Consider the following 27,113-nt stretch of genomic DNA (forward strand, 5'->3'; position numbering starts at 1 on the left):
AGGTTGTAGGAGGTGGGGGTTGGTCTCTTCTCCCAGGCAAGAAGCACCAGAACAAGAGGACACAGTCTCAAGCTGTGCCAGGGGAGGTTTACACTGGATGTTAGGAAGAAATTCTTCCCCTCAAGAGAGATTGGCCATTGGAATGTGCTGCCCAAGGAGGTGGTGGAGTCACCATTACTGGAGGTGTTTAGGAGGAGACTGGATGGGGTGCTTGGTGCCATGGTTTAGCTAATCAGATGGTGTTGGGTGATAGGTTGGACTAGATGATCTCGAAGGTGTTTTCCAACCTGGTTAATTCTATTCTATTCTATTCTATTCTATTCTATTCTATTCTATTCTATTCTATTCTCTCCAAAGCAATGTGGATGCAGAAGAGGAGTGCAGAAGAAGAGATCAAGGATGATCCAAAGGGGTTCAGAGGGCTGCTGTACATTTTCAGGGAGCACACAGCCCCCAGCCAGCCTGTGGCACAGTAAAGGTTTTCTCACTCAGTGACTGTGATATTGCCTCCCTCTGGAAAGCGCTGAAGAAAATAAAATGAAGCAAAACCAAAACCAAAAGTAAAGCAAATGCAAACCTCCCCAGTCCCTCAGCAAGTGCTGGGTGTAGCCTAAATAATGAATCTGTGTCAGATCAGGCATGACCTAATTTTCCGAGCCGAGTTTTGAAGAGGTTGGGTTCAGGCCAATTTCACGGGAGGTGAAGCCTAATTGTAATCCTGATTTCAAAGTCTTCACAGCTCTGCTGAACTTCAGATCCAACTCTGTAATCTCTGGTATTAACCTTGATCTGATTTTGATTTGCTGCCCCCGGGTGAGTTGGGATGGAAGTGTTTTGCATTGACTTCACTTTGATAGAAGTCCCTATTTGTCTTTTCTGTAGCAGTTAACAACCAGAATTAAGCCAGTAACACACTGATGGGTTTTTTTTTCCCCCCCTTATCAATCAAGATTAGGAATAACAGAATTTATTAACCCTGAGAGATGCTCCTTAGCTAAGCAGAAAGCAGATTTCAGGGTGCAACTTCTCATGAGAAGGGCTGAGAGACCCTGTCCCAGCAGCTTTGCTTGTGAGATTGCCAGAGCTTCCTGTTTCTGCTTGTGTCACCAAGAGCTCATACGTACAGAAAGCCACACTTCTGCCTCATCTGAGGGCAAGGGGAGGGATTTTCAACACTTCTCTGTGACTTCAGTGCTTTCAGTTAGTCCTTCCTTTCTCATGGACTGATCGCTGCAGTGAGGAACCAGAGCAGGGGCTGTAGGTCTGAGGTGCTGCTCAGAGGAATGAGGACACTCCTGCAGAATCAGAGAGTCACAGAATGGTAAGGGTTGGAAAGGACTTCCAGAGATCATCACAGAATCACAGAATCCCCAAGGTTGAAAGAGACCTTAAAGATCATCAAGTCCATCACCACAGACCTCATGACTAAACTGTGGCATCGAGTCAAATACCCCTGCAAAGCAGGAGCGCCTAGGGCAGGTCACACAGGAATGCATCCAGGCAGGTTTGGAAGACCTCTGGAGAAGGAGACCCCACAACCTGCTCCAGGACTCCAGCATCCTCATAGTGATAAAAAGCCTTTTCTCATGCTGAGATGGAATTCCCTCTGAGTTTACATCCATTGCCTCTCATCCTAGCAGTGGGTACCACTGAAAAGAGCCTGGCTCCAGAGGAGCTCATCAGCTGCAAATGCTGAAGCTGAGGCCATGGGAGTGAGTTGTTCTCCAAAGAGCAGTGCTGGTGGTGTCCCTGAACAGATGTGGCACTGTGCAGAGGGTCAGCCTGGACTTTCCTTTTTACTACAGGATTGTTATGACAAAAAAAATTACCTGCTTCAAAAACTAGGAAAGAAGAGAAGGAGAAAAGGATGACAGGGCAAAGTGAAGCTGCCTGCCAGAAAGCAGGGAGGCTGCTGCTTGGCTCAGGGCCTTGTTTCAGTGAAAGCCATTTAACATTTTTATAACTGATGGCAAAATTGCACAGGATTAATGGGCCCTCTTTGTGGATATAATTTATTCTTATTTCTCAGAGGCAATGGAGGAGAGGCCAGACTGCTTTATCCTGTGGTATTAAAAAGCCTGGGGCTGAGAAGCTTAGCTCTGCTTTGTCAGGATCTTCTCCATCTGGCAAAATAATAGAAGGAAATAGAAGAAAATCATCTTGTGCAAAGAATTGCCTGTCTCTTTCAATCCAAAGCCTTCAGGGAAAGGTGGGAGGGCTGGGGGTGGTGTGTGTGAGTAAATGTGTATTTTCATTCATTAGCTGCCTTTTCTTTATGCAGGAGCTGTGATTCCTGACTGCAAGCCTTGCTTAACTTTCTCTGGGCATCAGTCATGTGTATTGAGGTGGAGGCAGAGAGAGGTTAAAAGCCTCATTTTGTAGCCATGAGAGATGTATGGAGGCCAGAGGGATGAGGAGATCCCATGGAGGTTACAATGTCAGAGGCAGGGTGGGCTGACTCTTGTAAGAAAAGATTGATAAGGGGAAAAACAAGAGTGAAGGAAGGAAGGAGGGAAGGAAGGAAGGGAGGAAGGGAGGGAGGGAGGAAGGGAGGGAGGAAGGAAGGAAGGAAGGAAGGAAGGAAGGAAGGAAGGAAGGAAGGAAGGAAGGAAGGAAGGAAGGAAGGAAGGAAGGAAGGAAGGAAGGAAGGAAGGAAGGAAGGAAGGAAGGAAGGAAGGAAGGAAGGAAGGAAGGAAGGGAGGGAGGGAGGGAGGGAGGGAGGAAGGGAGGGAGGGAGGAAGGGAGGAAGGGAGGAAGGGAGGAAGGAAGGAAGGAAGAAAGGAAGGAAGGAAGGGAGGGAGGAAAGGAGGGAGGGAGGGAGGAAGGAAGGAAGGAAGGAAGGAAGGAAGGAAGGAAGGAAGGAAGGAAGGAAGGGAGGGAGGGAGGGAGGGAGGGAAGGAGGGAGGGAGGAAGGAAGGAAGACAGAGAAACATGGATTTAGTTTCCTTCTTGTCTTTTCCCCCCCGACCATTAATAGCAAAAGGAGTTGTGGTTTATTTATTCATTTATTATCAAACCAGAAAGTCTCTCTAGCAATGAATCATACCAGCTGCTCATGACCTTTTGAAAGTGTCTTTTGTGTTTTGAAGCCACCTGGCCAATGGGATGAAACCTCACCAATATGTGCCACCAGTTTCTGGTGGCATACCACCAGTGCAAAACGGCTGCTATCAGGAGGATTTTGAGTGTGCTCACACACACTAAGTTGCATCAGTTGACAACCTCAGCTAAGCCTGAGTAGAAGAAAACACAGGGTTTCTGAAACCAGGACCAAAATCCAGCACTAAATGTTTTAATGTGAACACTTCACCAAACTCTATCCGTGTCAAGGAAAGAAGGTGCAGGTATGCAAGGGGAAAACTCAAATACCAGTGAAAATAGACATCATCAGCATCTCAGGGGTGAAGTGGAAAGAGGAAAGAGTGAAGTGGTACCAGCTTTTGCAGCTTTGTGGTCCCTTCCCTCTCCATACTATAAGAACTCTCTCAACCTCTCCTATGAAGAGAGGCTGGGAGAGCTGGGGTTGTTCAGCCTGGAGAAGGCCCTAGGGAGACCTTCTGGCAGCCTTCCAGTATTTGAAGGGGTCTACAGGAGAGCTGGAGAGGGATTGTTTTATAAAGGCATGGAGTGACAAGATGAGGGAGAATGGCTTCAAACTGGATGAAGATTGATTTGGATTAAACAGTAGGAAATAAATCTTTCCCTGTGAGGGTCAAGAGGCACTGGGACAGGCTGCCCAGAGACGTGAAGGCTCCAACCCTGGGAACGTTCAAGGCCAGGCTGGATGGGGTCTTAAGCAACCTGGTTTAGTAGGATGTGTCCTTGAGGGGGATTGGAACTGGATTATCCCTTCCAACTCAAATAATTTCATGAATCTATGAATTCAATTTCAAATGAATGCCTGTGTTACTGCAATGCATCACATAAAAGGCCCTGAGATTACTCTTTTATCCTGCATTATCAAAACTTTCCAGGAAGCCAAGAAAAAATATCATAGAATCATAGAATCATAGAATCACAGAATTGTTTAAAGAAGACCTGTAAAGATCATTGAGTCCAACTGTCAGCCCAACACCACTGTGGCCTTTAAACCATATCCCAAAGTGCCATGGCCACAGGTTCCTTGAATACCTCCAGGCTGGTGACTCCTCCACCTCCCTGGGCAGCCTGTTCCAATCCCTGACCAAGGTTGTCTCTCCCCTGGACTGCTCAAACTCCACAGCTCTCAGATGAAGGTCAGGTGTAAAGTTGTCTTTGGGGAAGCCTGGATCTCGGATCTCAATCTTGGATTTTCAGCAAGTGCATGCACTGAGGGGGTATTTGCACCCCAGTGTGGTCTGAGGTCAAACAGGCAGGACAGGATCTGAGGAAAACGCAGCATAATGAACTTTGTTCTGTGGCTAGATTTGCAACTAGGTTTTAATACTTGTTATTGAAAGGTCTGGAAACTCCAGGTGAGTGCAGAGACTGAGCACTGTGTGTACACAAAACCTCTGCCCCAAAGGGCTTCGTATTTAAATAGAAAAGATGGATAAATAGTGAAAAGGAAGACACACTGAAGAAATTTGCATAAAGTGCATAGCAGAATGCGGCAGAGAAATCTCCTCTAAGCCCCATGGCTCCTATATCCTGTCCCAGAGTTTTAGCTACCAGTCTGAGTCAGTAATTTCATCATCATTGCTTTCATACAATCTGCCCATAACCCTGCTCCAGAGCTGTGGCTGCAAGTTCCAGCTGCAAAGAAAGTCTTGACTGCAAGCTTTGACTTCCTACTTCTGTGGAAAGACCAGGTGAAAATACTGCTCCTTAGAATTCAGTTGAGGAGTTTTCCCCATCTCCTGCTCACAGGCTTCTTGCCAGGGGTCCGTTAGCCGCCAAGTCTTGACGTTGCTCAGCCTTCCCATAATCCTGTTGCATTTTAACCCGTGTTTTGAGGGGGGGGCTGTTGGTTTATACGCTGGACAACAACCCTGCCCTGAGTCAAACCAGAGGAATCCAGGTGTGGACCTCGCAGTGTTTAAAGTTTGGGTTTGTTTTTTGTTCTGGAACACTTGCAGAGTTCCTTGTTTACCCAGGTGACGATGCAAGAGAGGGAATTTCAAACAAGGTGTTGCCTAGCAAAAAGCAGGCTCCTGGTGCTCAGAGCAAGGCGAGTCTGGGCAGCAGCGGGAAGCCAGAGAGCTGCTCACATTTCGTCGCTGTACCTCAGGACCCCAAGGACGTTTTCGTTGGGAAGAGAGATTTCATTCAAGAATTTAGGGTGGTTCAGTGTTACTGATACTCGGTCCTTCACATTCAGGTGTGTCAAGTGGAGCTGGAATAAGGTCTTAAAAGTCTTTTCTCGGCAGGTTTCTGACGCACACCACGTGGATAACGTCTGCCGGCTGACTTTGTCATTCACCAGGAATTCCATCTTGAGGTCAGTGGGGCTGGTGGAGCGGTCAGGAAAACGAAAGTTCAAGTGGCAGTAGATCAAGTAGAGGCCTTGTTTCCTGATCACCAGCTCTTCTCTCTTGCAGTGGATGCCTTCACAAACACCCTTCTCGACCAAGCTCACCTTTGAACCATTTACAGGTCTGGACACTAGAAAGGAAAGCAAACAAAGCGAGAATGAGCCACAGAGTCCAGCGATGTGAGCTCAGCCTTATGTGACTCACAGCACTTTGTTTCTTGGGAAATGGGGAGATTTGTTCAGGGCTTTTGTGAGAGACCTGTTCACCCTTTTTGCTGCAGGAAGCTCCAAGACAAGGCCTTGGCCACGTGAGTGGGATTTCCCACACGGACATGGGGTTTTTAGAAGTGCCATGGACTTACACAGCCCTTGGGAAAGCCAGGACAGGGAGATGCAGTGAAAATGGCCTTTTGCACACTTCAAGGGAAATAATGGAGATGAGTCATTGTGTGTTTGTCTTCAGAAGGCATCTTCATTTATTCTTTCTTATCAAGTTAAACCCCACAATCCATGTGATCAGACAGAGGGTTTATCAAACACTCTCAGATCTGGGAACAGGTTGCCCAGGGATGTGGTTGAGGCCCTGTCCCTGGAGACATTCAAGATCAGGCTTGATGTGTGGCCCCGGGCAGCCTGTTCTAGTCAGAGCTGTCCCTTCAGGTTTGGACAAGATGACCTTTGAGGCTCCCTTCCAACCCGATGCAATCTGTGAAGCTGTCAAGCTCTGGAAATCCTAGGATGTTGTTTTCTTCCCTATAGAATACCCATGTGGTCTAAAAGCTATTTGTCAGAGTCACATGAGCAGCCTGCTCTTTGGCCAACTGTGCCCCACCAGTGGGCCCCCCACTCACCTCTCATGTACGCAGCAGCTTCCTTGGTGGCAACATTCTGGAGGATGCTTAGATAGTCTTCAGAGGTGTTCCCTGAAAGAAACAACAGATTAAGTCACCACTCCTGATGGTTTTGTCCCTTAAAATGATGCCAGCACTGAGCACCTCACCTATATGCTGCAATTGTGCTGTGAATGACCTCCACAGCAGCAGCTCCAAAGCAACAGGTAGCAGCAGCTAAAAGAGCCTTGGCTGATCATCTCTGATCTGCACAGGGAATTTACAGCAGTGTAACTTGATTGGTACGTTTACAACGGTCTAAAGCTCTGCTAAATTGCAGCTATCAGTCCAAAATATTCTGCTTCTTGCTCTCCTTCTTACAAACAGAATCATGTGCAGGTAAGATTAATGGAACCGAATTATTTGCAAGATGCGGTGACAAAAAGAAGCTTTTAAACATTTAACTGCAGCATACTTCTGGTATGGCTCTTTGGGTGCCCCTGAAATGTCCCTCAGCTGTCTCATGATTAGAATTTGGCTGGCTTTAGGTGGGGCTGCTGGTTGTTCAGAACCAAATCTGCATGCTAGTGGAGCCGGGACAGCACTGGTCCTGCAATGACGGCAGGAAGGGGTCACGCACACTGCCAGCACCTCGGCTGCGTGCAGAAGGCTTCGCTTGTCATGGGAATGTCCCCAGATCTCAGAGCGCCGGCCCGGGGATGCGCCGGGGCTGCCCCGCTGCAGCCTGTCCGGCGGGGCTGGCTCCCTCCCGCGGCCACGTCCCGCACTGCATCCCGGCACGGCATTCCGGCACGGCATCCCGGCACTGCATCCCGGCACTGCATCCCGGCACTGCATGACATCCTGTACTGCATCCTACATCACATCCCCAAAGTGCAGGCTGCCAAAACTCCACATCCTGGCCCTGCATCCGTGCATCACATCCCACAGCACGTCCCACAGCACATCCCAGCACTGCAGGGCTGTTGCAGCTCCATGCCACAGGACTGCAGGACTGCCATAGCTTTGCATCCCAGTACACATTTGCAGCCTTCATCCCAGCACCACAATGCAGTGTCCTATCTTCTACATGCCAGCACTGCATCCCTGGACAGTCTCCCAGGCCCTGCTTCCCACACTGCACTCCAGGAAGGCATCCTAGGCTCTGCATCCCAGCAGGGCATCCCAACACTGCATCCCATCTCTACATTCTGGGATGGCATCCCAAGTCCAGCAGCCCAGGTCCAGCATTTCAGCACCACCTCCCAGTATCCCCACTCCTGCATCCCTGACCCTGTATTCCACCACTTCCAACTCCTTTCCAGCTGAGTTTCCCCTTCCCACCTGCTCTGCATACACTTTTCTTCCTCTCCTGACTGGGCACTGAGTGCAGGGCACTGATTCTCCCTCCTTTGCTTTGTAGTGGCTTGGAGCAGGGCAGGTGCTGTCCTGTGCATCCCACAGGCAGAAGGATACTGCTGTCTATCCCAGTGGCTAAACCAGAGAGGTTCAGTGTCTTTCCTTCTTCCTATATGGACCTACTGCAGCCATGGAAGGGATATTTCTCACAGGAGACCCTACAAGGGTCTCTGAAGAACCAGGAGGCTGCTCAGGGAGGTGGTGGAGTCACCATCCCTGGAGATATTCAAGAGATGTGTAGACATGGCATTTTGGGCCATGATTTAGAATCATAGAATCAATCAATAAGGTTGGAAAAGACCTCAAAGATCATCAAGTCCAACCTGTCACCCAACACCTCATGACTACTAAACCATGGCACCAAGTATCACATCCAATCCCCTCTTGAACACCTCCAGGGATGGTGACTCCACCGCCTCCCTGGGCAGCACATTCCAATGGCTAACATCTCTCCCTGGGAAGAACTTCCTCCTCACCCCAGCCTCAACTTCCCCTGGTGCACCTTGAGAATGCGTCCTCTTGTTCTGGTGCTGGTTGCCTGGGAGAAGAGACCAACCCCCACCTGGCTACAACCTCCCTTCAGGTAGTTGTAGACAGCAATAAGGTCTCCCCTGAGCCTACTCCTCTCCAGGCTAAACAACCCCAGCTTCCCTCAGCCTCTCCTCACAGGGCTGTGCTTGAGGCCTCTCCCCAGCTTTGTTGCCCTTCTTTGGACACCTTCAAGTCTCTCAATGTCCTTCTTAAACTGAGGGGCCCAGAACTGGACACAGGACTCAAGGTGAGGCCAAACCAGTGCTGGCCATGGCGGTGTTGGGCTGGCAGTTGGAGTCGATGATCTTGGAGGGGATTTCCAACTGAAACAATTCTATGATTCTGTGATTCTGTTTTCACAGAAACTTGCTGGCATTGGAAAGGTTTACCCTAGAAAGCAGAAAATCCCCTTCTGCTTGAGCAGATCTTGGAAGCTGCAGCCCTGCCACATCTGCTAAGCTAGGAAAGCGCTGCGCCTGCACACCACCAGTCTGCTGCTGCCAGGAGCCCCATCACTCATAAGCTGTCTCAGGGCATTCCTGGCATCTCTCAAGATCTCCCTCTCACCGCTCTAGCTGCACTTTGCATTTCCAAAGCTGCACTTAAATCATAGCATCATAGAATGGTTTCACTTGGAAGGGACCTTAAAGATCCTCTAGTTCCAACCCCTGTGCCATGGTCTGGGACACCTTCCACCAGTCCAGGTTGCTCAAGGCCTCATCCAGCCTGCCCTTGAACACCTCCAGGCAGGGGACATCCACAACCTCCCTGGGCAACCTGTTCCTGTGTCTCCCCACCCTCACTGGAAAGAATTTTGTCCTCATGTCCTTGCATTTGTCGATGTCAGGAAGTCTGTGTGTGCTTTTGAACTGTTCCTTTGGTGACATCAGATGGGTTTCTGAGAAGGTTATGGAAAAAAAACCCCATCCTTCCAGTTCTCACTCTGCTGAGGCATTTTGTAACTGTATTCTAGTCTTATTTCTCAAGTTAAATCTTCTGTTAGCAAGCCAGGAGAGGCTGAAATTACTACTTCCAGGGCTGATCGATGGATATGTTCTACCACAGCACCAAATTGGCTTTGCGCTGGGAACGGCATAAAGCAGGAGTAATCCCACCGCAGTCAATAGGATTATAGGAGCTCAACAAGAGTGAGGAGGAAGGAAAGCAAAGCCACATTTGGGCTGGTTTCACTGTCTTCTGTGGTGCTCTATAGAGCAGACTGCTTCAAGGAAGCCTGCTGGTAAGGAAGGAGGCTTGGTAGGGAGATGTAAGGCTCTTTTGTCCTAAAGAAGCTGCTGGGAGAGAATTCACTTATGTCTTCCTCACCCCCTTTTGAGCATCCAGAGGGTGTAGCCCTCAAGGAAAGAGGCAAACTGTTTCCAGGGGCTTAGTGCAGCTTTTCTCCACTGTGAGATGGGGCTTAGAGGAGCTGCAGCCTCACCAGTGCTCCCATTATTTTCTCCTGCCATGCAGACTCTTTCCAGTCTCCTCAAAACACAGCAGGACCCTGTCCAGCCAGGAGGAACCCAAGGGCAGTGGGATGTGTGGACATGTGGACTGTTGCCAGCCAGGTCCGAGGAGTTGTGACTCTGCCTGGGGAACTCTCCTTACTGCTGGCTGCCTCAGTTTCCCCACCACTGAGATGGATGCAACAGGACCATGGACAAAGAGCAGCAAAACCAAGAGCAGAGAGTGGCATGCCAGAGTGCAAAGTGGTGCTGCCCAGACAGCAAATGGGCTTTCTGCAGAAGCCCTTAAATGCCCAGACCTCCAAATGGACTTTCTGAAGCTTGATCCACTACTGCTCACCTGTCCCAGTGAGATCCCTGGGCAGGGTGTGTGGCACTACCACTAGCTGGAGGCTGAGTAGGGACAGGCATAGCAGCAGATTAAAAGCCTGCATTTATTTAATGAACTCAAGTTGTACAGGCAGACAATAAACAGCTTCCAGCTCCCCACGCCCCCCACTGAGTTAAGTGCTTATAAACTGAGATGAGGTGTTTTCATACATCTCTGTCAGCATGCTACAGCTGCCAGAACTTGCCTCATTTTATTTCTCAGCAGCTGTCAGCTGAAGTCCCTGTAGCTGTCTTTAACTCTCTCCTGCCACTTAAGTGTCCTGCGCACAGCTGCCAGCTGGAGCTGCTGCCTGGCCCAGCCAAGTGGTGCTGTGACAAGTGCCAGCTGGGGGATGTGCTCTCCTGTGCCTATCACATGCACCTTTGGTCCTGGAGACCCCAAGGGTGCCCTGGTTCCAGGCATAGAAGGAGGACTGAACTCAATTACCAACTTTGTATTCATTTTTGTCCTCCAAAGTAGGAAGAACCTTTTCTGAACTCATCACCACTGCCCCCCCTGCCTGCTGCCAGACTTGCAGAGTTCAAAGCCAACACCACTCAACTCTCTAGCCTCTCTAGCTCATCAGTATGCCATAGGTCAGACAATTCCATCAGCTATTCATCTGTAGCTTGTGTTTTAAGCACTGGGGAGATGAAGATCAAACGTTCAGCATCTTCTATCAGCGTGGATAATCTCGTTATTAATTAAATTAGCAACCAGCCCCCGTTTATGACTAACTGGAATCTGCCAAGCTGCAGTTTCCTCCGGATGCTTGCCTAGGAGGGTGCTTGTGTACTTTTTTTTCCAGCATTTGCAAGCCCAGGCTTGCCAAACTTTTGCAAAGAAACAACTCATCTGCCCTGACCATCCTAGAGCAGGCAGGACCTCACCGGGCTTTGCCGTACGCTGCTTGTGGGCTGCCTCAAAAAGAAGCTTGCCCAGGAAGTGATTCTGCCGCTCTGCTCTGCTCTCCTGAGACCTCACCTGGAGTACTGTGTCCAGCTCTGCGGCAGGGACATCTGCAACTAGAGGAGGCTGCTCAGAGCCCCACACAACCTGACCTGGAATGGTTCCAAGGATGGGGCATCTCCCACCTCTCTGGGAAATGATTGTGAGGATTGAACCTCTCTAGACTTCAGCAGGCCATGAATTTCTCTGTGACTTCATTTTCCCCTCTAGAAAGTGAACCTAACAGCAATACCTCTGTGGCCCATGTTAATATGCAGCTTGATCTTCATGAAATGTGGATGAGCCTCCACAAAGAAATATTTCCACAGAGAGAACATTACACAAACATTTCATTCAGGCTGCACCAGGGGAGGTTTAGGCTGGATGTTAGGAAGAAGTTCTACACAGAGAGAGTGATTGCCCATTGGAATGGGCTGCCTGGGGAGGTGGTGGAGTCACCATCATTGGAGGTGTTCAGGAGGAGACTTGATGGGGTGCTTGGTGCCATGGTTTAGTTGTTTAGGTGGGTTGGATTGGTTGATGGGTTGGACACGATGATCTCGAAGGTCTCTTCCAACCTGGTCTGGTCTATTCTATTCTATTCTATACCATTCCATTCCATTCCATTCCATTCCATTCATGGTGCTCTTAACTCTTTCCTTCTGTTCCTCAGGTGCTCCACCGACAGAAGATTTGCTGCCATTTTTTCACACAAACATTTGATCAGCTGGCCTTGCATCTCTCTCAGCCACTGCTTGTGGATTCCTGCAAACCCATCCATTGAGGACTGACAACTCAGTCAGGAACCTCCTATAAATCTGCTTTAGGGCCCACTGGTGGTTAGCTAATAGCAGGACAAAATCTCTTTGGAAATCTAAATGGAATCATCCTGGGTTTCCTGCTTTAATGCTACAAAACTCATTCAGAGAAGTAGCTGTGTCTGGACCACTGTCCCTTTGCATCACGACACTCTCTGGCTGTATGAACCCAAGCTGTCCCCACCAGCACAGCCCTGCATCCCTCTCCAGCAGCTCTGAGATATTTTGCACAAGTAGGTATCAACAGGGGGCTGGAGCAAGGCTGAACACCCAGCTGACAACTTCATTTTTTGCTTGCTTGCCTCAGGTTGTGCCAGGGAAGGTTTGGGTTGGACATCAGGAAAAACAAAGGGTTCACAAGCCTTGGAACAGGCTGCTCAGGGAGGTGGTGGAGTCACCATCCCTGGAGGGATTTCAAAGATGCTTGGGTGTTCAGAGACCTGACTTAGGGGTAGTAGCTTAGCAGCAGGAGTGGGACTGTGAGCTCTAGGTGAGTGGTTGGGCTTAATGAGCTCAAATATCTCTTCCAGCCTCAACATTTCCATGGTCCTATGATTCTGTGCTTACAGTGCAGAACTTTGAGGTCCTGGTTTAAAGCAGGTGGGTAAACAAACATCCAAATTACACTATCAACATCCAGCCTGCCTGAGAGGTAGACACAGAGGCAAATTTAAATCCAGAGCAGCTTCATCCTCCCCACAGTCCCCATGCTGTGATGCTTCTTACACTTCTGTTCCTTGCAGCCCAGCAGCTGCAGGATGGGACCTGGCAGTGGTCACCACTTGCTGCTCAGAAGCCAGCACAGGATGCCAGGCAGCATACAACAGAGCTTCCTGCTGAGGGGTCCTCAGTCAGTCACCCCCTGGGATATATTAATCAGTGAGCCCTGCTTCATGCATTTGAAGTGAAAAATAAAAGGCCACTGTGATTTGCTCACCCTTTAGTGCTCTGTTACCCTGCCAAAGGCACCCACAGGCATTGAGAGGTAGGCTGGCACAGGACTTTCTCCCATTGCAAACAGCTTTTGGCAGCTCCTCCTGCCCTGTGGGAGTTTCCCTACCACTCCCTCATTTGTCTTTCACTAATGGCATCATCACAGATTTAGCAGCAGTACTGGGAACAAGAGGGTGCCTGTAAGTGATACTGACCTAAAGGCAGAATCTGGCTAAGGAAGCAGCACCTTGAATGTCCCTGGAGAGCACAGCCCTGCTGCCTGCCACCTGTCAGCTATTGATGAGCAGACAAAACAGCTGGCACAGGTTGCCTGATCTATTGAGACCTCTTCTCCCTGCCCTGAAAATGCCAGAATTCATCTTGCATTGCTCTGGAGAATCCTGACCTAGAGACACCATCTCTGTGCTCCCTCCTCTGCTCAGCACTGGACCCCACACAGGCAGCCTGCACCACCTCTTTCTAACGGGTGGGAAAACTCAGCCACAGAGATCAGCACAGTTCTGCTGGCTTCTCTGAGGTTACACTGGTTCACCAGAGCAGATGTTCTGCTCTGGGGCTGAACCAGGTTGAAGGTGCTGGAAACTCTCCATCATCACAGAAGACACTTGTTTAGTAGGCTGATGCTTTGCAGCCTGTTATGTTTGCAAACCTCCTTTTTGTGCACCTTTTGGGGTGCACAGGGGTGAGGCTGTGATGTGACTTTCCAAACAGAATGAGAGAATCACAGAATGATAGGAGCTGGAAGGGCCCTGAGCAATCTGATCTAGTTGGAGGTGTCCCTGCTGACTGCAGGGGGGGCTGGACAAGATGATCTTTGAGGGTCCCTTCCAACCCAGTGCAATCTGCAAATGTGTGAATCATCGAGTCCAGTCTCCAACCTAAGAGCACTCTGGCCATTAAACCATGTTGAAGTGAGGATTTAAGGTGTCTTACCTTTCCTGATTGGTTTTGCAATGCCCTCTGCAGCAGGATCAGCTGCCTGAAAGACAAGAGAGAGAAGGGAAGGTTATTCTGGGAGGGTGCCCATCTTGCACTGCAACCTCTCTTTAGAAGTAGATCTTAAAGTTTTCTGTGGCACATCCTGAAGGCTACAGAGCCTGATGCACTGGAAGCCAACAGCAGGCACTACAGAGTGTATGGTTTCTGTAGAGCCTCCCAGGTCAGTGAGGGATTAACATGGAGCAAACATCTCCAGCAAGCTCTCTGCACTCATCCAGACATCATCCTCAGCCATCCCTCATCACTGCTTTACAGGAAGGCTGGAGAGGGACTTTTCATAAGGGTATCTAATGACAGGACAAGGGGGGATGGTTTGAAGCTGTGGGAGAGCAGGGTTAGACTGGAGCTTAGGCAGAAATTCTTCACCATGAGGGTGGTGACACTCTGGAATAGGTTGCCCAGAGATGTTGTGAATGCTCCCTCCCCGGAGGTGTTCAAGGCCAGGCTGGCCAGGAGGTGCTCAAGGCCAGGACTTAAGCAACCAAGTCTGATTAAGTAGTACCTCTGCTCATGGCAGGGAGGTTGGAGTAGATGATCACTAAGGTCTCTTCCAACCTAAACCATTCTATGATTCTAACACAGCACAGCTCTATTGCTGACACAAGCAGCAATTCTCTCTGCGTTCTAAGGAATGTGTGCAGGTTATGTTGGGGGTGTTTTGGAAGCACAAACCCTGAAATCCTGACTCTGAGCTTGAGTCAGTAGGACAGAATGGGACTGGACACCTTTGGAAACCAGTGGTTGGATGACAATGTAAACTGTAGGGCCTCAACACAGGTCTGAGGGTGAGAGTGTTCTCCAGCTTCACCTCTCCTCCTACTTGCTGGGATGTAGACCCAAGGATCAAAATGGCACAGGAAACTCCCCTCAGTCAGCATGGGCTGAGAACTTCTCAGGAAGCAAGCTCCAGGTGTGCCACAGGGTAGGCTTCCTCTGTGGTCTTGCTTCTGTTTCATCACACCTCTGGGCCATCCAGACTCACAACCCGGAAGCCTGTGCTTGCTTGCATAATACTTTCACCCAAATGAGGTCACTGAAAGCTCATAAATGTCCAACAATGCCCTTGAGGAGCAAAGAAAGACTTTCCAACGGAGGAAAGATCCTTGGAGCGTCTCAGCGCTTCAAACTCTGTGTCACATCCCTTCGCTCACGCACACCAGGCAGTCCAACAGTGATTTCACTCTCAGGGGGTGGCTTTTGCTCAGGCTAGCCTGAACCAGCTCCTCTTACGTGAGCACCAATTGCCTGGGCTGATCCTGCAGGCTAACCAGACCTAGTTTAGCGCAGATTCATGGAATATCTGGAGCTGGAAGGGACCATAAGACAGTTGAGTCCGACTGCCTGCTCCTCATAGGACTACCTCAAACTAAACTGCACAACTAAGAGCATCACCCAGATGCTCCTTGAACTCTGACAGGCTTGGTGCTGTGACCACTTCCCTAGGGAACCTGCTGCAGTCACTGAACAGAGTGATCAAGGAGAACAGCATTGGGAAGCTGGCAGTGGCTTTAGCAGAACATCTAATATCTCCCGAGGTTAATGAGACATACCACGCCTGTAATGGGACACAATTTAATCCACAGTGGTCTTAAAATAGAACCACTTTAGTCAGGGTGTAAATAGGATATGGTGTGAGGAGAAGGAGGATGGCTGGACAGTGAGAGAAGTCATGAGCCTGCTTGTGGCGCTCAATGTTCTAGCCTTAAATCATACACAGAATAGGAGAGGCTGGAAAGGACCTCTGGAGGTCATCTAGCTCAACATCCCCTGCAGGGTCACCCCCCAGCAGCCTGCCCAGGATCACAATGTCCAGGCAGATTTGGAATCTCTCCAGAGAAGGAGACTCCACAACCTTTCCAGGCACCCTGCTCCATGCTCAGCACCCTCACAGTAGAGAAATTTCTCCTTATCACAGTATCACAGTATCACAGTATCACTTAGGTTGGAAAGGACCTCGAGGATCATCGAGTCCAACCTATCAACACAGACCTCATGCCTAGACCATGGCACCAAGTGCCACATCCAATCTCCCCTTGAACACCTCCAGGGTCGATGACTCAACCACCTCCCTGGGCAACCCGTTCCAATGCCGAATGACTCGCTCGGTGAAGAACTTCCTCCTCACCTCTAGTCTGAACCTCCCCTGGCGCAGCTTGAGACTGTGTCCTCTTGTTCTGGTGCTGGTTGCCTGGGAGAAGAGGCCAAGCCCTTCCTGGCTACAACCACCCTTCAGGTAGTTGTAGAGGGCAATGAGGTCACCCCTGAGCCTCCTCTTCTCCAGGCTAAACAATCCCAGCTCCCTCAGCCTCTCCTCACAGGGCTGTGTTCAAGGCCTCTCACCAGCCTTGTTGCCCTTCTCTGGACACGTTCAAGTGTTTCGATGTCTTTTTTAAACTGAGGGGCCCAGAACTGGACACAGGACTCAAGGTGTGGCCTAACCAAAGCAGAGTACAGGGGCACAATGACCTCCCTGCTCCTGCTGGCCACACTATTCCTAATGCAGGCCAGGATGCCCTTGGCCCTCCTGGCCTCCTGGGCACACTGCTGGCTCATATTCAGGTGGCTGTCGATCAGCACACCCAGGTCCCTCTCTGTCTGGGAGCTCTCAGCCACTCTGACCCCAGCCTGTAGCTCTGCATGGGATTGCTGTAGTCAAAGTGCAGCACTCAGCACTTGGACTTGTTGAATGCCATCCCATTGGACTCTGCCCATCTGTCCAGTCGGTCGAGGTCCCTCTGCAGAGCCCTTCTGCCCTCTAACTGACTAACATCTGCCCCTAACTTTGTGTCATCTGCAAACTTGCTGATGACTGACTCTACCCCCTCATCCAGATCATCAGTGAAGATGTTGAAGAGGACAGGGCCCAGCACTGATCCCTGGGGGACACCACTGGTGACTGGCCTCCAGCTGGATGTGGCACCGTTCACCACCACTCTCTGGGCCCGGCCCTCCAGCCAGTTCCTAACCCAGCACAGAGTGTAATGGTCCAATCCACGGGCTGACAGCTTAGTCAGCAGTTTGCTGTGGGGGACGATGTCAAAGGCCTTGCTGAAGTCCAGGCAGACCACATCCACAGCCTGCCCCACATCCACCAGATGGGTCACCTGATCATAGAACATTTAAGAAGACATTTAATTAGACTCTGGCCTAATTTGACCACATCTTCAACCATGTCTGAAGTGTGCATCTCCATCTGACCCCAGCAAGACAATGTTATCCTTTGGTTGACTGCCAGAATGCTGTGTTGTGCAGGCAGGGATGGCACAGGTGCCATGATCTGGGTGTCTGTAATATCTGGTTTGTTCATTTCATCTCCCCACACCTATATGAGAGGGGAGAGAAGCTGTCTGTTGAGGCAGTATTTCTCTAGATCTTTCCATGGCTCTTCCTGAGCTCTTCCTCTTTCTACATCTCTTCCTGAGCTGCACAGGTAGGCTGCTGGGTTAGGAGCTGAACAAACACCTAGAGATGGAGCTTGACAAACCAGACATTTCCAAGCTCTTTTTTGGGTTTCTACACAATATTCTCCTTCCCAAACTCTTATGTATCCTATGCACTTGAATCATCAAACATGGGTCTGAGAACAGCCTCAGCTGAATACACTCCCAAGGAGGATCTGCCAGAGGCTGTGAGCCTTGCCCTGGGCTGCCCATCTCATGCACTCAGGGCACAGGAAGCATAAGTTTCTAGTGCAATCTCTCAGCATTTCTGCTGAGAGAAGAGAAGGCATTTCTGCATGGGGGAGAGGTGATGCTCTGTGCCCAGCTAGATCACCTAGCTGTGAGAGATGGAGCTGTTCAGCCTGAAGAAAAGGCAGCTCTAGGGACACCTTGGAGCAGCTTGCCAGTACCTGAAGGAGACCTACAAGAAAGCTGGGGAGGGACTTTTTACAAGGGGCTTGTAGAAACAGGACAAGAGGCAATGGATTGAAGCTGGAAGATGGGAGATTTAGACTGGAGATTAGGAAGAAATTCTTTCCAGTGAGGGTGGGGAGACACAGGAACAGGTTGCCCAGGGAGGCTGTGGATGCCTCCTCCCTGGAGGTATTCAAGGCCATGTTGGATGAGGCTTTGAGCAATGTGGACTAGTGTGAGGTGTCCCTGCCCATGGCAAGGAGGTTGGAGCTGAATGATCTTTAAGGTCCCTTCCAACCCAAACCATTGTGTGAGTTTATAATCTATGCCCATGCTGAATGAAATCAGGCAGCAGAGCCACTTCTGCCCATAGGGAAGTGTAGTAAAGTGAGTGAGATGTTATCATCAGTGAGATGTTCATCTGGCAGCCCCACCCTTGGAGATGGCAAGCAGGACAAGGCTGATGAGTCCTTACCACAGCTTGCTCCATAGTAAGAGCAGCAGAAACAATCATAGTATCATAGTATCAGTCAGGGTTGGAAGGGACCACAAGGATCATCCAGTTCCAATGCCCCTGCTGTGGGCAGGGACACCCCACACTAGATCAGCCTGGCCACAGCCTCGTCCAGCCTGGGCTGAAACACCTCCAGGGACAGGGCCTATCAATACAATGTCCATTGTGTTCTCACCTGGGAAGTGTCCCAGTGGCTGAAGCCAGCAAATACTAAATGCAGTTTGTTTTAGTGACAGTTGAGTAGATATTCAAATAGAACCTCAGAGCTTGCTTTGAAACATGACTGGCATTGCTCCTGTCTTTCCTAACAGCAGCAGCATTGTGTGTAATGCTAGGAATGGAAAGGCAAAGAGGCACACAGCAGGAGCCCAAAGAGATTAAACTCTACAGCACCAGCTCAGGAAGAATTCCTGAGAATGAATTTCACCCTGCCTGGAGTCATCTGGGAGCTGCTGCTGAAGGATTTCAGTCTTTACTCAGCAAGCAGAGTAATCTGACTTTGCTTCATTAGAGAAAATGATCATCAGGTTCCAGTGAAAGTAATTTCTTTCTTCTTTAATCACTTTACAAGGAATTTTCCTAAGCTGTGACAGTCTGGTGCTGCTGGAGGGACCTTCTAATGTCCTGTCTCAGAAATGTGAATATTGATTTAATGAGAGGTCCCTGAAGTGTGTATGAGCCTCTAGGAAGTCCAAAACTTCCCAAAGTCCACATCTCCAAGTCCACAGCCCTCCAGAAACTGGCCTGGGTCAGCCCAGCTAGGTCTAAGGCTCACACAAGAGCTCTGTGGGGATGAGCTCTTGGCACTGGTCCTCTAAGGGCATTTTGCCATGTGAAAATCAGCCTCAAGGCTCTCCTGTACTTCTGCTCAGACCCAAACCAGCATCACCCATCCCTGGCTGAGGGCAGGGAGGGGAAGGCACTGGCACCTCAGGGAGGTGGCCATGACTTGCCAAGGGACAAAAGTAGAAACCAGATGTGAAAGAGGAGCATCATCTCACAGCTGATCTGATACTGAGCACCACAGGAAACCGAGCTCCACGTGGCATTCATTTTTTCCAGTGCTGACAAATCCTGTTACAGTGACAGCTCTAGACAGCAGGTGACTGTCACTGCACAGGATGCTGCTGGCCAGAGACAGAACAGTGCAGTGCTCTTCTAAAATGCTCCAGTGGTTTTCTTGTGATGTTCATCTGGTGAGGCCACTCCTCAAGTGCTGGAATCAGTCTGGGGCCACTCACTACAAGAAGGATATTGAAGTGCTGGAGTGTGTCCAGAGAAGGATAATGAAACTGGTGAAGGGTCTGGAGAAGAGGGCTGGTGAGGAGCAGCTGAAGGAACTGGGGTTGTTTAGTTTGGAGAAAAGGAGGCTGAGGAGAGACCTTCTGGCTCTCTACAACTCCCTGAAAGGATGTTAGGATGTTAGGGGTTGCAAGGGACCTCCAAAGATCATTGAGTCCAACCCCAAAGCCTCCCTGAAGCTTTCTCTTCTCCAGGCTGAACAGCCCCAATTCTTGCAGCTTGTCCCCACAGGGGAGGTTCTCAAGCCCTCTGATCACCTTTGTGCCCTCCTCTGGACCTGCTCCAGCAGTCCCACGTCCCTCTTACAGGTAGTCAGGCCACTTGCCCTCCAGTGCCCGACACTGGAACACCAACCCTGGATACTGGCAGCAGATTTACTAATGAAAGTCTCCTGTAGGTGATGTTCATTTCCTCAGCAGAACAGCCTAAGCTTCAAAAGCTTAGACACCAAAGATTGCTGCATGGCTGGATTTGTTTGCTACAACTAATTAGATCAGAGTAACCAACTCAGAGCTGTCTCCATGTAGATGAAGAGGAATAAAGATTAAGATAATTTAATGTTTGAGGGTTTTGTTGGTTGGAGTTGTCCATTTTTTTTAACCTATTCGAGCAGCCTGGTCTAGGAGGTTGGAGCCAGGTGGGAGTGGATCTCTTCTCCCAAGGTAAAAGTGATAGGACAAGAGGAAATCATAGAATCATTGAATTGTTAGGATTGGAAGGGACCTCAAGGATCAGCCAGTTCCAACCCCCCTGCCATGGCCAGGAACACCTCATACTAGATCAAGTTTCTCAGAGCCACATCCAGCCTGGCCTTCAAAACCTCCAGGGATGAGGCTTCCATCACTTCCCTGGGCAACCTGTGCCAGTCTCTCGCCACTCTCATGGGGAAGAATTTCTTCCTAACATCCAATCTGCATCTACCCATTTCTAGTTTAGCTCCATCCCCCCAGTCCTATCACTCCCTGACACCCTCAAAAGTCCCTCAGATTGCACCACAGGAGGTTTAAGTTTAGGATGTGAGGGACAATTTCTTTCCCAAAAGGGTTGTCAAGCCCTGGCACAGGCTGCCCAGGGCAGTGATGGAGTCCTCATCCATGGAGGAATTTAAAGCTGTGTAGATGTGGTGCTGAGGGACCTGGTTCAGTGGTGACCTGGCAGTGTTGGGTTAGTGTTTGGACTCGACGCAACCAATTCAATTCTATGGCTGACCAAGTGGGAAATCTGCTTTGAGGTGCAACTGTCAGCGGCTTGGTTTCTTTTCTTTTAGTTTTTGCCAGGGTTCTCCACCAGAGGGGGCCAAGAGGCCCCGGTTGGGGCAGGGCTGTTGTGAAGCTGACGAAAATCATCGAACACTGCAGGAGGGTGCTGGGTGCTGCAGGAGCGATTTCTTAAAGGCTAGAGCAGCACAACCAAACATCTGCACTGACTCCTGGAAGGCTTTATACAGAGGAGGAGATTCTGCCCCTCTGCTCTGCTCTCATGTGTCTCTGCATGTCTCTGCATGTCTCTGCACTACTGTGTCCAATTCTGGTGCCTGCAGCATAAGAAGGACAGGGAGCTGTTGGAGAGGATCCAGGGGAGGCCACAAAAAAGGGCTGGAGAACCTCTCCTATGGGACAGGCTGGGAGAGTTGGGGCTCTTCAGCCTGGAGATGAAAAGCCTCCAGGGAGACCTTGGAGCAGCCTTCCAGTACCTGAAGGGGACTACAGGAGAGCTGGGGAGGGACTTTTGACAAGGGCTTGGAGTGAGAGGATGAGAAGAAGTGGATGAAGCTGGAAGAGAGGAGGTTTAGACTGGAGATTAGGAAGAAATTCTTTACAGTGAGGTCGGTAAGACCCTGGAACAGGTTGCCCAGGGAGGTTGTTCAAGAGCAGGTTAGATGAAGCCTTGAGCAGCCTGGTGTAGAGGAAGGTATCACAGAATCACAGTATCACCAAGGTTGGAAGAGACCTCAAAGATCATCAAGTCCAACCTGTCACCGCAGACCTCATGACTAAACCATGGCACCAAGTGCCATGTCCCTGTCTATGGCAAAGGGGTTGGAAGTGGATGATCTTTAAGGCTCCTCCCAACCTAAACCATTCTGTGAATCTAAGAAAGATTTCATACAGACAATTAAATGCACACATTCTCTAGTGTACATCTGCAGAGTGATCGTGGACTTCACTCTTATACAAAGCTAATGATTTCCCTCATGCACTCAAGATCATAATACTATTCTGAGTTCCAAACAGACTGTGTTTTAATGTGTTCCTCCTTCTTATGATCATGTTTGGTGTAAAATTTCATGGCAAGGAAAAAAAATAAAGCTGCATAGATAGCAATTTGTCTCCTGGACAAACTCTGTTCCCTTGGGAAGCCTGGAGAAGAGGAGGCCCAGGGGAGACCTCATTGCTCTCTACAACTACCTGAAGGGAGGTTGTAGCCAGGTGGGGGTTGGTCTCTTCTCCCAGGCAAGCAGCACCAGAACAAGAGGACACAGTCTCAAGCTGCACCAGAGCAAGTTTAGGCTGGAGGTGAGGAGAAAGTTCTTCCCAGAGAGAGTTGTTAGCCATTGGAATGTGCTGCCCAGGGAGGTGGTGGAGTCCCCATCCCTGGAGGTGTTCAAGAGAGGACTGTACGTGGCACTTGGTGCCATGGTTTGGTGGTCATGAGGTGTTGGGTGATAGGTTGAACTTGATGATCTTTGAGGTCTTTTCCAACCTTACTGTTTCTATGATTCTATGAACACTCTACAGGTGTTTCCAAGCAAGATCCGTTTCAGCTGTGGTTGCCACCTCATGGTGAGATCAGATGGTCTCACAGTTGTGTGTACAGGGAGCTGTTAAGTTATGACTGGACTCCATGATCTTAAGGTTATTTCCAACCAGGTGATTCTATGATTCATGCCATTTGCCATGCTGAAAAAGATTTTCCCACAGAACCTGGAGGTTAAAAATACGAAGCCAACAAAACCCAGAGCAGGGACAGGCTGTCCCAGATTAGGGATTTTGGACATTTGCACAGAATTTGTTCACAGAGGTAGGTGGCCTAGCTCTTGGATAGAGTGTGCCTTGCAATGCCAGCACAGAAGTCATGAGAGTGGTGAAGCCCTGGAATGGGCTGTCCAGGGAGGTGGTTGAGGCCCTGTCCCTGGAGGTGGTTAAGCCCAGGCTGAATGAGGCTCTGGCCAGGCTGATCTAGTGTGGGGTGTCCCTGCCCATGGCAGGGGGGGCTGGAACCAGATGATCCTTGTGGTCCCTTCCAACCCTGAGTGATACTACTACTACTAAGTCCCTAGGGTCTGTGTGTCTTACAAGTCCATTTTTCTAGTCCTTTCTGTCCCATATTGTGTCACTGCAGCTCCCTCTCTCTTCGTACATAAATACCTACCCAGACATATATACATAGATATATCCAGCAGCAGTCAATGCAGCAGGCAGAAAGTGAAGGTTTTAGCACACTTGCAACAGTATTAAGAAGAAAAATGAGGGCTGTAGACCACCATGCAAGCAGCTAGTCTGACTCCAGAGAAAAATAAAGTCACCAGTGAAAAATCAACACAAGTGAATGGCCTGAAGCCAAGGGTTTGTGCAGGTGAAAGCTGAAAGCACTGAACTGACTTCAGCATCTCAAGTAGTTAGTTACCCCCCCAGAAAAGTGATTTAGGTCCAAAAAATGACACTTTTCAATTCAAATGTTACTGTGCTCTGCTGCCCTTCCTGACAACATGGCATAAAGGGAATTTCTTGGGGTATTTATTGGAAGATGTGGAAGGGCAGATAATGTATCTTTGAGGTGCTCTCAGGTTCAGAGAAGCAGCTTTGGAATCATAGTTGCTTTCTTGTTTTTAGCCTTTCATGTTGGATCTCCCTTCTGCAGAGTACCTAGACTTGGGGTGTTGGGCATGACTTGTTTCTGCACATCTGATTTTCCCTTTCCAGTGTGTTTTCCTTCATCTTATACTAGGCAAGTGTAAATTCATCTAAAGGAAGACAAGCAACCAGCTTCCATGGATCTGGGGCACTGTGTGTTCTGCCAGAATCACAGAATCACCAAGGTTGGAAGAGACCTCAAAGATCATCGAGTCCAACCTGTAAGAAGCCTCCTCTTAATATGGTGGGAGCCAAGCCATGGATCACAAGGCCTGAACTGTCCCTAGAATCTTCTAACACTGCTTTGGATAGAGGAACATAAAGGTTTCTAGCTCAGGTCACCATAAGATGGGCATGAAGTTGCCACCATTGCTCCTGTGGCCAAGGACCACCCACATAACCCATTTAACAAGATCTGGAGAGAGAACTGGATCTTCCCAGAAGGCTGATGACACAAGATGTGAGTCCTTCCTTCAGAGGTTACAAAGATAATAGCTAAGCTAAGCAAGGATAGGATAGGATAGGATAGGATAGGATAGGATAGGATAGGATAGGATAGGATAGGATAGGATAGGATAGGATAGGATAAACCAGGATGGAAGAGACGCTCAAATCCCTACAGCAACAGGGCTCAATGGCCACAGGGCTGCACGTCCACCCTGTGCAGGAGCTGCTGAAGTCAGTACAAGATGCTGATTTCAATCACAACTCTATTTACCAAAGGAATGTGTGTTTGACCTGATGCTGACAGTGTGGCCATGAGCTAATGGGGTTTTGGAGCAATCCCTGAAGTTCTTTGAGGAGCACATCTCGCAGAAGCAGCACTTGTTCTCTGGTTTGGAAGTACACCACCAGTCACAGATGGAAAACAACTGTGCTGCCTCTGAACTCGGGGTCTTTCAGCTCCCTGGGAGCAAGAACACAAGTCATGCTTGTGCTGCCAAATTCCTCTCACAGCCTAAAATTGCTGCTGGATTTTATTTGTGTTTCTCACACACTTCAGCTTCCTACTTTCTCCTCCAGCCAAGCTCATTTCCAAAGCAGCTGCAATAATGTCATTACTCTTTTAAATGAAAATCTTGACTCTTTCAGTAATATTGTTCATCTGGCAACGAGTGGGACTGGGTTTATCCTGATGGAGAGGTCATTTAATGCTTGCTTTCATAAGAAGTACAAATGAAAGCCTCATTATACAGGAAAGCTGAGGCAATTCTGTAATTACCCAGGCTGTTGCTTTAAAGATCCCCCTTAATGTCCCAACATTTATCACCTGAAAATCCCCATGCCTCATTCTAACTGTGCCCCAACTGCTTCATTTTTTTGGGGAAGAACACTGCTTTCAGGTAAATAGCTCCTCTCTGGTACAACTTGAAGAAGCATCACTCAGGCCTTCTTGGTTTAATTTCTAGGTAATGTGCATGCACTGGCACACACAGTCAACAGGGTGAATTTAGTATGAGAAAATATTGAGCTGAAAGGACCATATTTTGTTTTTCATGGCCAACTTCCTCCAGCAGCCCCACGCTGGTGGTTTCATTCTATAAATAGCAGTGGAGGTACTTCAAGTTTTGCAAGATTTCAAAGTCTGTAAAACTTCTACCCTGGCATTTTCCCCCTGGCAAAGTTCATGGCAGTGTTCCTGGCAGGTTTGGAAAAGCACTTTTTATATGCACAGCCACCTGTAGCTGTGCCCCAGCTGTAGCTGCGTCACTGACTCCCCACCAACCCCAGGTCCATGTCAGAGCAGCCCTATTCAAGGATAAAACATCTCTAGGAGAGGGAACAGTTGTTTATGTGAGACCCTGCCTCACTTACATCCTCAACCATCCTTGCTATAGTTCTGTTTTTACAGCAAAAATCACCCCCAAGAGCAAGGCTGACAAAAGAGAGAGCAGCACCAAGCTCCTTTGACCCCATCAACCACTCTGGGACTGCTTCAAAAGAGCTCTGCTCCAGCACATCACACTGCTTCCCAGCAGACACCACCAGTGTCACACAGAGGTGCCTCATCTTAAGGATATTACTGAAATGCAACAGCATTTCAGAGGAACAACTGCAGACACTACCAGAGCAGAGCATCTCAGGCAGTGGATGCTCTCCAAAGAAGTGAGAGGAGACACAGGTAAAACCAGGGAGCAGACACTGAGGCACTGATCTATCTTCTCCCCACCTCTCCTCCTACCAAGGCAGGACAGAGGGTGGTTTGCATCTTGAATTATGAGCTTTCCACCTGCATTTAACAAGTTGAAATGGCATGCTGGAAAGTAGTGCTGTCCATGGAGAGAGAGAGCTTCTTTTGGGGCTTTGGAAGTTCTTTTCCTCTTTCTTCCACCTTCCTTTGGCCTAATTCACGTGTGTGCATTTAAAGCAGGGGACAGCAAGTGTTTTGCTGGCTACAGAAAGATTTTGAAAGAGCAGTAGGCTAAAAAAAATAAGAGAAAAAAGAAATGAAGAGGAAAAAAATAAGAAATGAAGATGAAAAAAAAAGGAATTAAGAAGAAGAAAAATAAATTAAGAGGGGAAAAAAGAAATGAAGAGGGGGGAAGAAATGAAGAGGGGGGAAAAGAAATGAAGAGGGGGGAAAAGAAATGAAGAGGGGGGAAAAGAAATGAAGAGGGGGGGAAGAAATGAAGAGGGGGAAAAGAAATAAAGAGGGGGGGAAAGAAATGAGGAAAAAAAGAAATGAAGAGAAAAAATAAATGAAGATAAAAGAAGAAATTAAGAGAAGAAAAAAGAAATTAAGAGGAGAAAAAAGAAATTAAGAGGAAAAAAGAAATGAAGAAAAGAAAAAAGAAATGAAGAGAAGAAAAAATAAATGAAGAGAAGAAAAAAGAATGAAGTGAAGAAAAAAGAAATGAAGAGGAGAAATAAGAAATGAAGAGAAAAAAGAAATGAAAAGAAAAAAGAAATTAAGAGGGGGAAGAAAGAAATTAAGAGAAAAAAATAAAGAAGGAATAAAAGAAGAAATAAAGAGAAAAATAAGAAATAAAGAGAAAAAAAGAAATGAGGAAAAAAATGAAGATTAAAAAAAGAAATGAAGAGAAGAAAAAAGAAATAAAGATGAGAAAAAAGAAATGAAGAGGAAGAAAAGAAATTAAGAGGGGAAAAAAGAAATTAAGAGGAAGAAAAAGAAATGAAGAGGGGAAAAAAGAAATGAAGAGGAAGAAAAAGAAATGAAGAGGAAGAAAAAGAAATGAAGAGGGATAAAAAGAAATGAAGAGAAGAAGAATGAAGAGGGGGAAAAAGAAATGAAGAGGGGAAAAAAGAAATGAAGAGGGGAAAAAAGAAATGAAGAGGAGAAAAAAGGCCAATGGATAAAGTAAGAAATTTCTTACCGTCTTCTGAATGACTAAGACCATGATGGTGGCTAATGCAAAGACGAGTAACGCAGCAAGGGTGGTGATGATGAAATACAAACAGGTTTTGTTAGTGGCCTCAAGCCTCCTCGACACGGTGTCTTCACTCACATCCATGGCTGATTCATGGGAGTCCTTCACCTGAAAAGCTCTTTGCTCTTGGGCTGAGCACACTCTTATATAGCTCTCAGGGTACTGCCCTGTAGCTCTCCTCGAGCAGCTTCAAGTTGCAGCCCATATCTGCTCCTGGCAGGATTTTCCCCCTTCATCCTGGCTCATGTGATCTGGAAAAAAACCCTTCATCGCCTGCAGTACAAAAGGCGAGGGACCTGGGGGCGTGAGGCAGGGCGCAGCTGTGAGGAGGGGAAGGAGCTTCATGCTCTTGCTCAGGGATCTCGCCACGGTAGTCCTGCGCTGCACCCGAGGTTTCTGATGTCAGAAGG

General features: G+C 48.6%; 1 protein-coding gene across 2 annotated transcripts; it reads right to left on the reverse strand.

Moving 5' to 3' along the window:
• Positions 1 to 803: 803 nt before the first annotated feature.
• On the reverse strand, positions 804 to 27,113 carry TNFSF8 (TNF superfamily member 8). 2 transcript variants are annotated; one of them, XR_010989485.1, is made up of 5 exons: positions 26,650 to 27,113; positions 13,725 to 13,770; positions 6,304 to 6,375; positions 4,132 to 5,583; positions 804 to 1,295 (listed from the first exon to the last, which is right to left on the reverse strand). XR_010989485.1 is itself a non-coding variant. In XM_068155599.1 (4 exons), the coding sequence occupies exons 1-4, from the start codon at positions 26,785 to 26,787 to the stop codon at positions 5,186 to 5,188; spliced, it is 654 nt and encodes a 217-aa protein (XP_068011700.1). In that variant the 5' UTR covers positions 26,788 to 27,113; the 3' UTR covers positions 2,976 to 5,185. The 2 variants fall into 2 exon arrangements, 1 of the variants encoding a protein (XP_068011700.1); XM_068155599.1 differs by lacking the exon at positions 804 to 1,295 and having other exon boundaries at positions 2,976 to 5,583.

This window comes from Melanerpes formicivorus, unplaced genomic scaffold, assembly GCF_026170545.1.
Source record: "Melanerpes formicivorus ecotype bairdi unplaced genomic scaffold, bMelFor1.0.p_v2 SCAF_33, whole genome shotgun sequence".
Taxonomy (NCBI): domain Eukaryota; kingdom Metazoa; phylum Chordata; class Aves; order Piciformes; family Picidae; genus Melanerpes; species Melanerpes formicivorus.